The following is a 15,512-nucleotide window of genomic DNA, read 5'->3' as shown; positions in this document are numbered from 1 at the left end:
AACCTTCGTAACCTGTTAGTTCATCCTTATGAAATCCCCAAACCACCTTCCCTACCCTCTGGCTCCTATCCTTGTAACCGCCCCCGGTGTGAAACCTGTCCCATGCACCCTCCCACCACCATCTACTCCAGTCCTGTAACCCGGAAAGTGTACACGATCAAAGGCAGAGCCACATGTGAAAGCACCCACGTGATTTACCAACTGACCTGCCTACACTGTGATGCATTCTATGTGGGAATGACCAGCAACAAACTGTCCATTCGCATGAATGCACACAGGCAGACAGTGTTTGTTGGTAATGAGGATCACCCTGTGGCTAAACATGCCTTGGTGCACGGCCAGCACATCTTGGCACAGTGTTACACCGTCCGGGTTATCTGGATACTTCCAACTAACACCAACCTGTCAGAACTCCGGAGATGGGAACTTGCTCTTCAATATATCCTCTCTTCCCGTTACCCACCAGGCCTCAATCTCCACTAATTTCAAGTTGCCGCCACTCATACCTCACCTGTCATTCAACATCATCTTTGCCTCTGCACTTCTGCCTCGACTGACATCTCTGCCCAAACTCTTTGTCTTTACAAATGTCTGCTTGTGTCTGCGTACGTGCGAATGGATGTGTGTGTGTGTGTGTGTGTGTGTGTGTGTGTGTGTGTGTGTGTGTGTGTGTGTGTGGGGGGGGGGGGGGGGGGGTGGTCTTCAGTCCTGAGACTGGTTTGATGCAGCTCTCCATGCTACTCTACCCTGTGCAACCTTCTTCATTTCCCAGTACCTTCTGAATCTGCTTAGTGTATTAGTGTATTCATCTCTTGGTCTCCCTCTACGATTTTTACCCTCCACGTTGCTCTCCAATACTAAATTTGTGATCCCTTGATGCCTCAGAACATGTCCTACCTATCGATCCCTTCTTCTAGTCAAGTTGTGCCACAAACTCTTCTTCTCCCCAGTTCTATTCAATACCTCCTCATTACTTGGGTGATCTATCCATCTAATCTTCAGCATTCTTCTGTAGCACCACATTTCGAAAGCTTCTATTCTCTTCTTGTCCAAACTATTTATCGTCCATGTTTCACTTCCATACATGGCTACGCTCCATACAAATACATTCAGAAACGACTTCCTAACACTTAAATCTATGCTCGATGTTAACAAATTTCTCTTCTTCAGAAACACTTTCCTTGCCATTGGCAGTCTACATTTTATATCCTCCCTACTTCGACCATCATCAGTTATTTTGCTCCCCAAATAGCAAAACTCCTTTACTACTTTAAGTGCCTCATTTCCTAATCTAATTCCCTCACCATCATCAGACTTAATTCGACTATATTCCATTAACCTCGTTTTGCTTTTGTTGATGTTCATCTTATATCCTCCTTTCAAGACACTGTCCATTCCGTTCAACTGCTCTTCCAAGTCCTTCGCTGTCTCTGACACAATTACAATGTCATCGGCGAACCTCAAAGTTTTTATTTCTTCTCCATGGATTTCAATACCTACTCCGAATTTTTCTTTTGTTTCCTTGACTGCTTGCTCAATATACAGATTGAATAATATCGGGGAGAGGCTACAGCCCTGTCTCACTCCCTTCCCAACCACTGCTTCCCTTTCATATCCCTCGACTCTTATAACTGCCATCTGGTTTCTATACGAATTGTAAATAGCCTTTCGCTCCCTGTATTTTACCCCTCCTGCCACCTTCAGAATTTGAAAGTAAGTGTGTGTGTGTGTGTGTGTGTGTGTGTGTGTGTGTGTGTGTGTGTGTGTGTGTAAAGAGAAAGTGCAATTTGTGGACAAGTTTAGAGAGGGGCCAGTAGATTTCTTTTTCTGATGACTACTGTGTTATTGTATTTACTTATACTTTGAAGGAAACAGTTATAACCTCCTTGGTTATTTCTGTGTCCAATTGGCATACTAACAGGAATGGGTTTGGTAGATGCTTATTTATTAAGTCTCCTTCACCTATCATATATAGCTATGTACTCACATATTAACGGTAGTACTTTTGCAGGAAGATGGCAAGCCTACAAAGTTTCGTGTGGAAAACTCTTGGGGTGATGACAGAGGTGAGAAAGGGTACCTCTTGATGACTGCAGAGTGGTTTAAGGAATTTGTGCTCGAAATAGTCGTTGACCGCAAACTGGTGTCACGAGAAGTGCTTGAAGTGTTTGAGCAAGAACCTGTGGTTTTACCTGCATGGGATCCCATGGGAACATTAGCTCATTGAAAAATATGCTATGCGTTAACCGTCATCCGCTGCTTTTGTCAGTGATACTTTGTGGAAGTGGTTTTGGGCATCAGATTGTGCTAGACATTTCGTCTCAAAAATTATCTGATGCTGCAGTGCAATTATACTGCAAGATATATGCAGCTCCTGTGTGTAAGGTGAAACATGAAATTACTTGGTAATTGGTGGAGAAATGTTTTGAAATTTTGTTGCCAGTGCTATAATTTTTCATTTATTCTCGAATATATATCATACAATTTTATTTCTGAATTTATATTGTGTAACTCAAAAGGTGACTATGTTCTGTACTAGCAATTATATAGCTATAACCTGAGGTAAAATACCATTTTATATTATCCTTTATATGTACAGTAAGTTTTGATTCATATTTATAGTTGTGTTCTGAAATTATCACAGATATTGCTCACAGATGGGTGTGTTGAAGCAATTTTCTTCATTGATATACTTAATTGTTCAAACAATAAAAATGTACAGAAAAAGAAAATAATGTGAAGGTTAAATAAACAAACTTGTTCAGACATACAATTATGTATCCCAGAAAAAATAACAGTGAAATCATTGAAGCAAAGACCCTAAGGCGGTGTCATATAAACGTGTATATGGATAGATGAAAGAAAGTGCTAACCCCCCAATTTCATTAGGATTAGTCTGGTCACACTATGCAATGTTTTTGAATGTGCCACATGCTCGTAACAAGTTTTTCCATATTTACAGCTAGAAAGAGCTGTCCACTAGTTAATTTGTTTTGTCTTACTGTATTTACATTCTTTTCTTTGATTTAAACCATACATGTAAAATGCAGCAACTGAAAATATGCTGTTGTGGGGTAGCACTTTCCTCCACTGATCCCTTCAGATCTTCTATTATTGCATTCTAGAGTGTCTAACAGTGCAAGATTTCTTATGCCGTGTTTCCTGTTATATAATTACCATACAGCAGGTTTTATTATTATTTACTTTTTGTGAGGAACAGTACCATGCACATTTCACAATTGCGTGTCGTTATATTGTTCTAAATAATTCTTACCTTTACATGTCAATGGAAAATTCTATACTTATCATTACACTTTTTAAATTGTGTGTTCCAAACAATACTCAGTAAAAAGTCTCATCACGTTCCCTTTTCCAGTTTTTTGCTGATTTACATAGTGTAATAAATTTAGTCGCTGTGGTGTATCCAAGGTAAATGGACATTCAATGCCAAAATAAATAACTCTTGGTGGAATTTCTCTTTGAAGTATCCTTTCATTTACAGCATGAAATCAGTACACATGGTACTAAATTCTGATGATGAGCAAGATTACATTCTACTTACATGGTTTATTGGCTATGTTTGCCATTTAGGATCAGTTTGGTTTTCAGGAAACTATGTAAGAATATAAAATACCAACAAGTGATATGTAAAACCATTATGTTTACTGTGCAAATTTTTTTATCCTGCAGTTACAAAACACAACCATAGTACTGTGAAGGCCAGCAAAATTGTTTTTACTCTTATCAGTACGAAGCTACAGCTTCTTTATTTTGTTGTTTGTTTCACAGTTCCGTCATAAAAAAATTAGTGACATGTGGAATGAAATTAATACAAACACTTGCATGTAGTAAAATCTTCCTTTGTATGACGCAAGTAACAATTTGCAACCTAACACTGTTTCATAATTCTGATGTGTGAATAAATTCGTTAACTGCTATTCATTTAAGCTTGTCGGGATTTGGATTTTCTTCTGTTGTGCCTCTGCTGGTACGCATACCGAAGCTTTGCCCACACCCCTTGGCACATTCTGCTCAGTCGCGGATCCACTTCTTTCACAGACTTGGCAACAATGTATTGCTGCAGCACAAGCTGACGAGCAGCTCTCAGTCTGCCCTGTTGCATCAAACTGAGCGCCAAAAACAACTTACAGCGGGCCACAGTCAAAGCATCACCCAGGCGAAGTGCAAGCCACAACTGGCCAACAGATATTCGGCCAGCCATCACAGCCTGAAAATTAATATATAAATTTTGCAGCGAGTACAAAAATTATCCTCCTCATGCCAGAAGCACACAACATATGCTGGTTGTTTAAATGTATTAAAATAGTGCAGCACCTTACTCATGAACAAACTGAATACTGTGTGTTTTTGAGAATATGAAGTGAATTGCAAGCAAAAGTCAAGAGGTCTGAATCTGATCCTCCATATAAATAAACACTATATGATACTGACATTTAAACAATTGAACAGAAAGGTAATGCACGAGCTCTTATACCACATAGATGTGTTTTGAGGCTAGATAAGAGTTGGCAATGTTGTTCACAGGTCTTACAACTCTGGAAAGAAACTGTCCAAATCCTGTTTTATACAGTATGCTATTTGTTCTTTAAAAAAATCTATTCCTCTACAGTACAGAGTGTCACTCTGAGTCATCAGCCGCATTTTCTCTGCCAAAACAGCAGATATTTGCAATTTTGTTTTTGCAATATGTAGCTAGAATCAGCCCAAAACTATACTGCCCATTATATCTTTCATGCAATGTCCAATGTCAACAGAAAGAATCACTTTGTTTCAAATTGCAAACAACATGATTATTAAAGCAGACTTTACATGCCCATTTGATACAGCAGTCTAAAATTAGTCTAGTGCAATATTTTATTTATCTATATGTATTGATATGGACATAAAACATTTACAATCACTAGTACTACAGCAGTGCTTGATCAGCAGTCAGCATGGTGTTATCGCTGCTGGAATACTGGTTATTCTAAGTGCTTTCCTATTTGTATTAATACACATCGATAAAAGGAATACCGCAGTAGACTAATTTGCAACTGCTCTAGTGAGAGGGCATGTAAAATTCCACTTTAAAAATCTTTTCATCTGTCACAAGAAATTAACTGACACTTTCCATCAACAATGGGTGTCTTGATGAGCAGTATTTGTTTAGGGTGGCTACAGCTAAACACTGCAATTACAAAATTGCAAACAGCACATCAGTGATATATGCAAAAACATTTCTGTTCTTCCTAAATTAATGTGAAATGATGGAAAAACAAAAAATTATTACTTTAAACAACATTAGCGCTACAAGAACTGATCTTTACTTGGGTGACACTTTCAATTTTGTAGTGCTTTTTTTTTCTATTGCTACCACTACAAGGACAAGTTATGACAATAATTACTAAAGAAGGACCTTATGGTGATAATTAAAAATGCAACACTAATTTTAATCTGAACTTGCACAAGCTCCATGCATGAGAAACCAACAACTGTAGACAAAACAGAAACCGAAACATGGATTTACAAGAACACCAAGAGGATGGAGCAACTGAAAGGCTAACAACATGTCATATTAAATTTTTGGTAAAGTGCGTAACCAGTTCAGAACTACTGAACAGTAGATCAGTAGATGTCAGCAAATGATACTACACACACACCTCCACATTTCTCTTAAGTTCACGAAAGCAACCATTGTTTTGAACACAAACAGAAAGAATCAAACAGTCACATTAATGTGACCACCGCCTATGTTAAGACATGCAATTACCACCCACAGACGACAGCACTATGAGTCCAGGGTACATAAATCGTGTTGAGGGAATGTGGAAAACAGTGCAGTCATTGTCATAATGCAGAACCAGAATGATATATCTGATGTCCGAAAGATCACAATCATTGGTTTTCAGACGAAAGGTGGAAGCATTTCCGAAATGGCTAATTCCATAAACTGTTTATGTGCTGCCGTGGTTAAAGTATACAGGATAGGGCAAAATGGCACGATCCAAAACGCTAAGGTAACAGTTACGCACCACACATCATAAGTGATGGTTGAATGATAACTGCAGAGATCTATATGGGCAAATAAAAGTGCAACTGTGAGCAATTAACACCCAGATGAGCTAGGGGCTTACCAACAGTATCTCCCCAACGACCATTCAGCAAATGTTGCTGCGTATGAGTCTTTGCACCAGGCACCTGGTTCATGGGCCCATGCTGACTGCTGTTCATTGGTGACAAAGGCTAGAATTTCAATGCCGCAACTGGACATTCACCGAGTGGTGGTAGGAATCCTTTTCGGATGAAAGTTTTATGCTCCATCGGACAGATGGCCATTGGCGTGTACGGGCCCTTCAACAATCCTAGGAAGAGTCCAGCCTGGAGGAGGGAGTGTTATGGTCTGTGGAATGTTTTCATAGCATTCCCTGGATAATCCTGTCATTCTGGAAGGCACAGTTGGCTAATACAAATATGCATTTATCCTCGGGGACCATATGTAGTTTGGTTTTTCCTTGGCTCGATGGCATGTACCAGAAGGACAGTGCCATCTTTCCCTCAGCTTGCAACGTAAGTGTGTAATGCAGAGAGCACCAAGATAAGTTTACCATACTCCCCTGCTCACCAAACTTCCCGGATATAAACCTAATTGAGAATCTGTGGGACTATCTCGATCAGGCTGTTCACACTCTGAATACTCAGCAAAGAAATCTAATGCAACTGGCTGTGGCACTGGAGTCAGCATGGCTCCAGATCCCTGCTGGAGCCTTCCAGAATGACTGACTCTTCCTGAACATCCACTCTCCAAAAGGTGGTTTATTCAGGCATTTGACAGGTGGTGATATTAATGTGACTAGACCGTGTAATTTGCACACAAATCCTAAACTTTCAGGACTGTCTATTATTTTTTCTTTTTGTATTTCTCTTTTTTGGAAACACTTCCCCTGCTATTGCCAGACTGCATTTACACTTGGGATTATTGTAATACTGTTTCCCTTCATCTGCGGAAAACGAATTACTACACAATACTCAACTTTATCAATGGGCCATGCCACGTTGTTTTGGATCGTCTAGTGGCGCAGGTATTTCAATGTATAAGAGGACAGCAGACATGTTTCCTCCACACAAACTAACAAGTAATTACATAAGTTTGACAATATTATGAAAGGGGTAGTGGCTATTGTCATTATTCCATCCTTGATTTTCAGTCATTTAATTACATAAGTTTATTTTTTTGGGGAGGGTTTTAATTAAAACTTCATGATTGCCCCCTTGTATTAAACTGACAGTTCTGTTAATATTCATTGGCACATGCCCCCTTTGGAATTGGAAGTTACGGTATTACATTCTTCTCGGAGTATTTTGCTTTTCTCATATCATCTTACAAATGTAGTGGAATAGTTCTGTCGTGTTGTGTTATGTTGTCTCAAGGGTTTGATTCATCCTGTGGTAATGTTGCCTATTCCAGGTGCCTTGCTTCACCTTAAATCTTTGGGTTCTCTGTGAAATTCTGTTCATGGTATCATGTCTTCTATTTGTGTCAAATTCAAAAGTCCACAGAGTGAACTGTACCTTCAAGATGCATAATCCATCAATGACACCACTGCACATGGGGGAGAATTAAGGGTGGAACACATGTGTACGTGCTTTGATTCAAATTTGTATAAGTCTGCACAAAGAATCATCTTAATAACCTTTAAGGATTTTATTTGAGATACATACCTGTACCAAAGTTGTCTTGGTACAATTACCTAATTAAGATTGTTTAAAAACCACGAGAGAGTGTAATACATATTATGCACACAAAGAAATCTTAGCCCTAAACTGTACGTCAGGGGAAATTTTCTGGAATAAAAACTCAGACTGTAAAGGAAATATACAACAGAGCAAAACAAACCATCTAGGAGAACAGCTCTGCAAATTTTGCTTCAAAGGATATTTATTAGTCTTATCATGTCCTGTGGATCCTACACAAAGGAACAACTTGAAGCATGTACGAATCACAATACACATTGAAAACAAAAACAGCTTTCAGGATCTACTTAACAATAACGTATAACTTTATAATGTTATATAGTAGTTGTACTTGCACCATAATATTAGGAGAAAAGTTGCTACTTTGAGAAGAAAAAGAAGCTGCTTGTTATTGCTCAACGTCTACATAAAGGAAGAATAAAGGCCTGATTATAATAACAAAGCAACTTGTCATGCAGAAAACAAGACCCTTTAATTCTCAAATCTTGATAACCAGATAATTTGTAAAAGTACCAAATGAGGTAAGTTTGTGATTTTCTTTTAAATTTACAACAGGGCCGGCTCTGCACAGGAGGAAATCTTGCTGCCGTCCAGGGCGGCAGATTTTTGGGGGTTGCAAAATGATAAATTCTAATGTGGTTCAGAAAAGATAAGTTAAACAAGACAATAAAGGTTTTGCATAACTGAAGAAGTGTGAGAATAATTTGGAAATATAATCATTTGTAAGATCTAGTGTCTTACTCGAAATTATCTATGATTCTGTGAAACAGATTACATGTGATGCACTGGTGTGGGTCTCCTAGGATGTGTCTTTCAAAATAGCAAAGCTTGATAGTGGCATGCTGCCACCTCAGGAAACAAGACCCTTCAAGTCTCAAATCTTGATAACCAGACAATTTGTGAAAGTACCAAGTGATGTTTTTGTGCCATTCCCTGGCCAATCTTGTCATTCTGGAAGACACAATTGATTAACACAAATATACATCTACTCATACGTGCAGTTTGGTTTTTCCTTGGCATGATTGCATCTACCAGGACAATGCAATGTTTTGCTCAGCTCACTTGAAAGCTCCAATGAAAGTGAAAAACTTTATTATAAAGAAGTAAGTGTCAATATATGATGGCCTATCAGTTCCTGTGCAGCAGCCCTAAACGTCTATAGAATTACTGCTGAGAAAATACTTTGTAATAAATACAGAATAAGTAAAATTTGCAGTCTGTGTCACATGCCATAGTCTTTTGCATTCACACCTTGTGGTTAAACATCATTTACCCCCATTTAGACATGCCATTAATACTGTTTGCATTGGTCTTGCTCCTGCTACATCCTCTAAACTAATCTTTCTGCTTTGTCTGCGACTACTGTTAAGTTTTCCCTCATTCCATTTTCTTTTTCAATGTTAAAGCCTTAATCAGTATAATGAAGGGGCAAAGGCAGAATTTGGCATTTCCTTCTTTTATTTGGTAAGTAAAACTTATCATTTCTTCTCTACATCTATGCAACTCTGAGCACTGGTTGAAATAAGCAAAGTTGAAAACATGAACAGTTCAGTTGCACATGAAGCTGGCAGTTTGGCAAACCTTATCCTAATTTTACATTATTTTGCTCAGTGGTGATATGGTAAGAGATATTACTCACATTACTGTTGTCAGCAAAAACACACAATGTATTACAACTTTCTTCGCAAATGCCTTTCCCAGATTGATGTCTGATATACTCCTCTGTGATTCAGACATGCGGGAAATAGAGTCAATAATTAAATCACTAAACACTAAGGACTCTCGTGGACATGATGGATGGAGTGTCTAGCAGAATATTAAAGTACTGTGCTGCACATGTTAGCCCTGTATTTAGCCATATTTGTAATTTTTCCTTTAGGAATGGTCAGTGTCCTGAACAATTAAAGTACTCAGTAATAAAGCCGCTTTATAAAAAGAGAGAAAGGGATAATGTAGACAATTTTAGACCTATTTCTATGCCATCAGTGTTTGTTAAAGTTATGGAAAAGGCTGTGTATGTAAGGATCATTGATCATTTTATCACACACGATTTGCTATCAAATGTACCGTTCGGTTTTAGAAGGTGTTTAACAACTGAAAATGCTCTATTCTCTTTTCTCTGTGAGGTACTGGATGAATACGGGGAGTAGCTCACACGTGGTTCACCTCTTACTTTAGCAACAGACAGCAAAAGATCATCCACAATGTTGAGAGTGGCTGTGATGTGGGGTCTGAGTGGAGTACGGTCAAGGGGGGGTGGGGCTGCTCCAGGGATCAGTGTTGTGGCCGCTCCTGTTCCTTATTTATATAAATGACATGCCCTCTAGTATTATGCATAACTCTAAAATATTTGTTTGCTGATGACTCTAGCTTGGTAGCAAAGGATGTTGTGTGCAACATTGGCTCGGTGTCAAATAGTGCAGTTAATGACCTAAGTTCACAGCTTGTAGAAAATAAACTAATGCTAAATCACAAAATGGGTCAAATGGCTCTGAGCACTATGGGACTTAACGTCTGAGGTCATCAGTTCCCTAGAACTTAGAACTACTTAATCCTAACTAACCTAAGGACATCACACACATCCATGCCCGAGGCAGGATTCGAACCCGCGACCGTAGCGGTCGCACGGTTCCACACTGAAGCGCCTAGAACAGCTAAATCACAGTAAGACTCAGTTTTTACAGTTTCTAACACACAATTCAACAAAACCTGACATTCTAATTTCACAGAATTGGCATACGATTAGTGAAACTGAACAGTTCAAATTTCTAGGTGATTAGATAGATAGTAAAATATCGTGGAAAGCCCACATTCAGTATCTTGTTCATAGATTTAATGTTGCCATTTTTACTATTCAAACAGTATCTGAGGTGATTTTTTATATATAAAAACAAAGATGAGGTGACTTACCGAACAAAAGCGCTGGCAGGTCGATAGACACACAAACAAACACAAACATACACACAAAATTCAAGCTTTCGCAACAAACTGTTGCCTCATCAGGAAAGAGGGAAGGAGAGGGGAAGACGAAAGGAAGTGGGTTTTAAGGGAGAGGGTAAGGAGTCATTCCAATCCCGGGAGCGGAAAGACTTACCTTAGGGGGAAAAAAGGACAGGTATACACTCGCACACACGCACATATCCATCCACACATACAGACACAAGCAGACATATTTAAAGACATATATATATATATATATATATATATATTGTTTGTGTGTCTATCGACCTGCCAGCGTTTTTGTTCGGTAAGTCACCTCATCTTTGTATTTATATATAATTTTTCCCACGTGGAATGTTTCCTTCCATTATATATATATATATCTCTGCCCAAACTCTTTGTCTTTAAATATGTCTGCTTGTGTCTGTATGTGTGGATGGATATGTGCGTGTGTGCGAGTGTATACCTGTCCTTTTTTCCCCCTAAGGTAAGTCTTTCCGCTCCCGGGATTGGAATGACTCCTTACCCTCTCCTTTAAAACCCACTTCCTTTCGTCTTCCCCTCTCCTTCCCTCTTTCCTGGTGAGGCAACGATTTGTTGCGAAGGCTTGAGTTTTGTGTGTGTGTTTGTGTTTGTTTGTGTGTCTATCGACCTGCCAGCGTTTTTGTTCGGTAAGTCACCTCATCTTTGTTTTTTTATATATATATATATATATATATATATATATATATATATATATATATATATATATATATATATATAAGAATACAAAGGTGAGGTGACTTACCGAACGGGGACGCTGGCGGGTCGATGGACACACAAGCAAACACAGGCATACACACGGGGTTCAAGCTTTCGCAACGGATTGTTGCCTCGTCGGGGGGGAGGGGGGGGGGGGGGGGGGGGGGGGGGGGGAGGACGAAGGGAAGTGGGTTTCGTCTTCCCCTCTCCTTCCCTCTTTCCTGATGAGGCAACAATTTGTTGCGAAAGCTTGAATTTTGTGTGTATGTTTGTGTTTGTTTGTGTGTCTATCGACCTGCCAGCGTTTTTGTTCGGTAAGTCACCTCATCTTTGTTTTTATATATATATATATATATATATATATATATATATATATATATATATATATATATATATATATATATATATATATTCCTTATTATCATTTCTTGTTAACAATATTAGTTTATTCCCAAGAATAAGCAGCTGTCACTCGGTTAATACTCAGCAGAAATCAAACCTGCATTTGGATCGGACTTCCTAACTCTTGTGTAGATAGGCGTGCAGTATACTGCTGCATCCATTTTCAATAAGCTACCCCTCAAATTAAAAAATCTTGGCAATAACCCACACGCTTTCAAATCAAAACTGATGAATTTTCTCATGGGTCACTCCTTCTATTCTGTCGAGGAGTTCCTTGAAAAATTAAGCTGATTCTTGCTGTATTATTGATTGTATTGCTGTATTATTGACTGTAAATGTGCCTATCACCAGATTCCCGTAGCACCAGGAGACATTCCAAAGACAGCTATTATCATGCCGCTCAGTTTGTTCCAGTACAACTTCATGCCGTTCGGCCTGAAAAAGGCGGCACAAACATGGCAATGTTTCATCGACTCAATCTTACGACAGTTTCAGTTTGCTTTGCATATCTGGATGACATACTCATTTTCAGCAACTCAGCTGAAGAACATGAAAATTGTTTATCCGATGTCCTCCAGACCTTGAACTCCAATGCGTCAAGGTCAACAAGGACAAATTCCAATTGCATCAGTCTTCTGTCACATTTTTGGGTTACACCATCTACACAGACAGAATACAGCCTCCCAAATCCCACGTGCATGCCATCATGTCAGTGCCGCCTCCAGCTACTTACAAAGAACTCCGACATTTCTTGGGTACAGTAAATTACTACCGTCGGCATCTGCCTTCTGATGCCGCCATGCGGGCCCCGCTGACAGACTCGCTTTCGGGCAAAAAGACTTCCGGCCTTAAACCACTTTGCTAGACTGAACCTATGCTGGAGGCCTTCAAGGCTCTAAAAACTTCCTTAGCTCAGGCCGTGACACTCACCCATCCCGACCCGTCGGCCGAGTTGGTCATCACTTCAGACGCCAGCGACATTGCAGTGGGGGCAGCACTGCAGTAACGCAAAGGCGACATGGTTTCTCCCCTTCATTTCTTTTCTAGCCAACTGTCTACAGCTCAGAAGAAATATTCCGCTTTTGATAGGGAACTTCTGGCAGTCTATGAAGCCATCAAGGGTCGTTCTTTCTTCATCCTTACTGATCACAAACCACTAGCAGACGCATTCTGCAACCCTCCCGAGGACCCACCCCCTCGGAGTTTCTGCCAATTTGATTTAGTTTCTCAATTCACAACAGACATTTGCTACATCAAAGGCACAGAAAACATCCCCATTGATTTTTTCTCGTGGATCAACACTGTCTCACGCATCATCGACTTACCCAATCTGGCCACTCTCCAGGCCTCTGCCGAGGAATCTCAAGCTCTCCTCGCAGATCCTCAAACGTCTCTTGCGTTTACCAAAGCCAAGTTCCCCGGCGTTTTGGCTGAGGTGTGGTGTGATTCTTCTATCGGCACTCTGCGTCTGTTGCTCCCGCCCACATTGCACTGGCAAGCCTTCGACGCCTTGCCTTGCATAACCTCACTCACCCTGGCGTCCGCGCCACCATACGGCTCGTATGCATGCGTTTCATTTGGAAAAATATTAAACAGGACTGTCAGACCTGGGCACACAGCTGCGTCTCCTGTCAACACAACAAAATTGGCCGCCACACCTCCCCTCCACTAGGCAAGTTCGACATTCCGCGAGGAAGATTTCATCGTGTACATATCGACCACATCGGTCCACTACCACCGTCGGAGGGCCACAGATATATTCTCTCCACAATCAACTGCATGTCTCGCTGGGTGGAAGCTGTTCCTTTACCCAACATCACCCCTGAAACCGTGGCCAAGGGTTTCGCCTCCTTATGGATTGCCAGGTTCAGTTGCCCGACCACCATCACCACCGACCGAGGTGGGCAGTTAGAGTCTGTCCTGTTCACCATTTTATGTAACATCTGCGGCATTTAAAAAATTCATACAACAGCCTACCACCCACAAAGCAATGGGTTAGTTGAACGGTGGCACCGCACCCTCAAAACTGTCCTCAGGTGCCGTGACTGCCTCCGGTCCGAGGCGCTTCCATGGGTGTTACTCGGTCTCCGTTTGACCTTTAAACCAGACTTACAGGGAACCATCTCTGAATTCATTTTCGGGGAGAACCCAGTCCTACCAAGGGAACTTATCCTGCCTCAAGCACCCGAGGATTTTCCCCCCTCCCCAGATTTCATTAATCACATGCACACTCACTTCAAACATGCACGGCTATACCCGCCTATCAGTCATTCCCCACCGGACACTTATGTGCCAACACTCAACACTTGCTCCCACGTTATGCTCAGGGATGATTCCGTTAGACAACCCCTACAATCACCCTACCTCAGCCCCTTTCAAGTATTCTGGTGGGGCGAGGCAATGTTCGACATTATGGTTAAAGATCGTTCTCAAACTGTTTCATTGCACAGGCCCAAACCTGCTTTGGTAGACTCCGATGCCCCTCAGTTGTCTCAATTGGATCCTCCTGACAAGTCCTCCACCGCGGAGCCTGAAAATACTTTGTCTCATCCCACGGTGCTGTTTTCTCCATCCCATGATTCGTTGTTGACATTTGCAGGTTTTCCAGGCACGTCGCCATCCACCCCATGTATGGGTTTCGCCGCCACTTCACCGACTGCGGATACTCGCTCTCCCACATTCAACCTGTGCTTCAACGTGCCACCACACCACATGGACGATGTGTCAATCGTCACCTTCGATGACCGCATGCTCGTGCTAACAGACACCGTGGCCTCGCCCACCAACGGGCAGTTAAATGTCAGTGTAGTGCACAGCCTGTCCCTCCCCCGCGAGTGCGACCCTTCAGAAATTCGTGCGTTCATCTCCTCGGACGGCTCGATCTGTATTCAGGGCAGGCATGCCTGCACCACATTGCAGGCCGTTCCACATGCCTGCTCTCAGGCCGGCCGACGCATCATCCGTCCCCGCTGGTTGACTGACTATGAGGTGGACCTGCCGCCAATCACTCCACCTCCACACTCCGCCTCGACCGAGATGGAAATCCCGGTCGTGCGCCTGCTGCCTCGCATAACTACTACCGATGCCGATGCCCACATCATGACCTCCATTCAAGCCTCACAGATGGTACTCCGTACTGTGGGGAGGGGGGGGGGGGGGCTGTGTGGCGTCGATAGGACATATTGAACATGATTAACCCCATCTTTGGACTCTTATTGCTCTGCTGAGCCTCCATGTTAGTTTTTAGTTCTGTTCTGTATCTCAAGCTGTGTACACATTTACGACTAACTACAAAATATATCTCTATGTGGAATTTAATGGGGATAATTATTGCATTCGCCCGATAATTGTATCCTGTTCCCATAGTCTCCTTCGAAATACTCTCCTCCACAATTGACACACCACTCCCAATGCTGTTTCCACTTTCAGAAGCAGTCTAGGCACATCTCTTGGTGGATCATACAAAGTGCAGTCTGCAAATTTTCTTTTATCTTGTTTATAGTTGCAAATCTTCGTCCTTTCAATGGAGGTTTCAACTCTGGAAATAAAAAAGTCTGCAGGGGCCAGGTCTGAAGAGTATGAAGGATGAGCCAGCATGGTGATTTCATTTTCTGTGCAATAGTCATACACCAAAAGGGATGCATTACCGTGAAGCAAGACCAATGAATTGTCTCACC

General features: G+C 41.3%; 2 protein-coding genes across 3 annotated transcripts in view; one reads left to right on the top strand and one right to left on the bottom strand.

Moving 5' to 3' along the window:
* Window positions 1-2,769, top strand: part of LOC124711412 (bleomycin hydrolase) — a 106,295-nt gene extending 103,526 nt beyond the window's left edge. For both annotated transcript variants that reach the window (XM_047241472.1, XM_047241470.1), the window contains exon 9: window positions 2,012-2,769. In XM_047241472.1, coding sequence (XP_047097428.1) covers window positions 2,012-2,227 — 216 coding nt within the window. In that variant the 3' untranslated portion in view covers window positions 2,228-2,769. The remainder of the gene's footprint in view (window positions 1-2,011) is intronic.
* An 872-nt stretch (window positions 2,770-3,641) lies between these two features.
* The window catches only part of LOC124711414, a 41,528-nt gene continuing 29,657 nt past the window's right edge, over window positions 3,642-15,512 (bottom strand). The window contains exon 3 of the mRNA XM_047241473.1: window positions 3,642-4,228. Coding sequence (XP_047097429.1) covers window positions 3,944-4,228 — 285 coding nt within the window. The 3' untranslated portion in view covers window positions 3,642-3,943. The remainder of the gene's footprint in view (window positions 4,229-15,512) is intronic.

Source organism: Schistocerca piceifrons, chromosome 8, assembly GCF_021461385.2.
Source record: "Schistocerca piceifrons isolate TAMUIC-IGC-003096 chromosome 8, iqSchPice1.1, whole genome shotgun sequence".
NCBI lineage: Eukaryota > Metazoa > Arthropoda > Insecta > Orthoptera > Acrididae > Schistocerca > Schistocerca piceifrons.
Note: the sequence above shows the minus strand (reverse complement) of the source record. Positions and strands in the feature narration are given on the sequence as shown.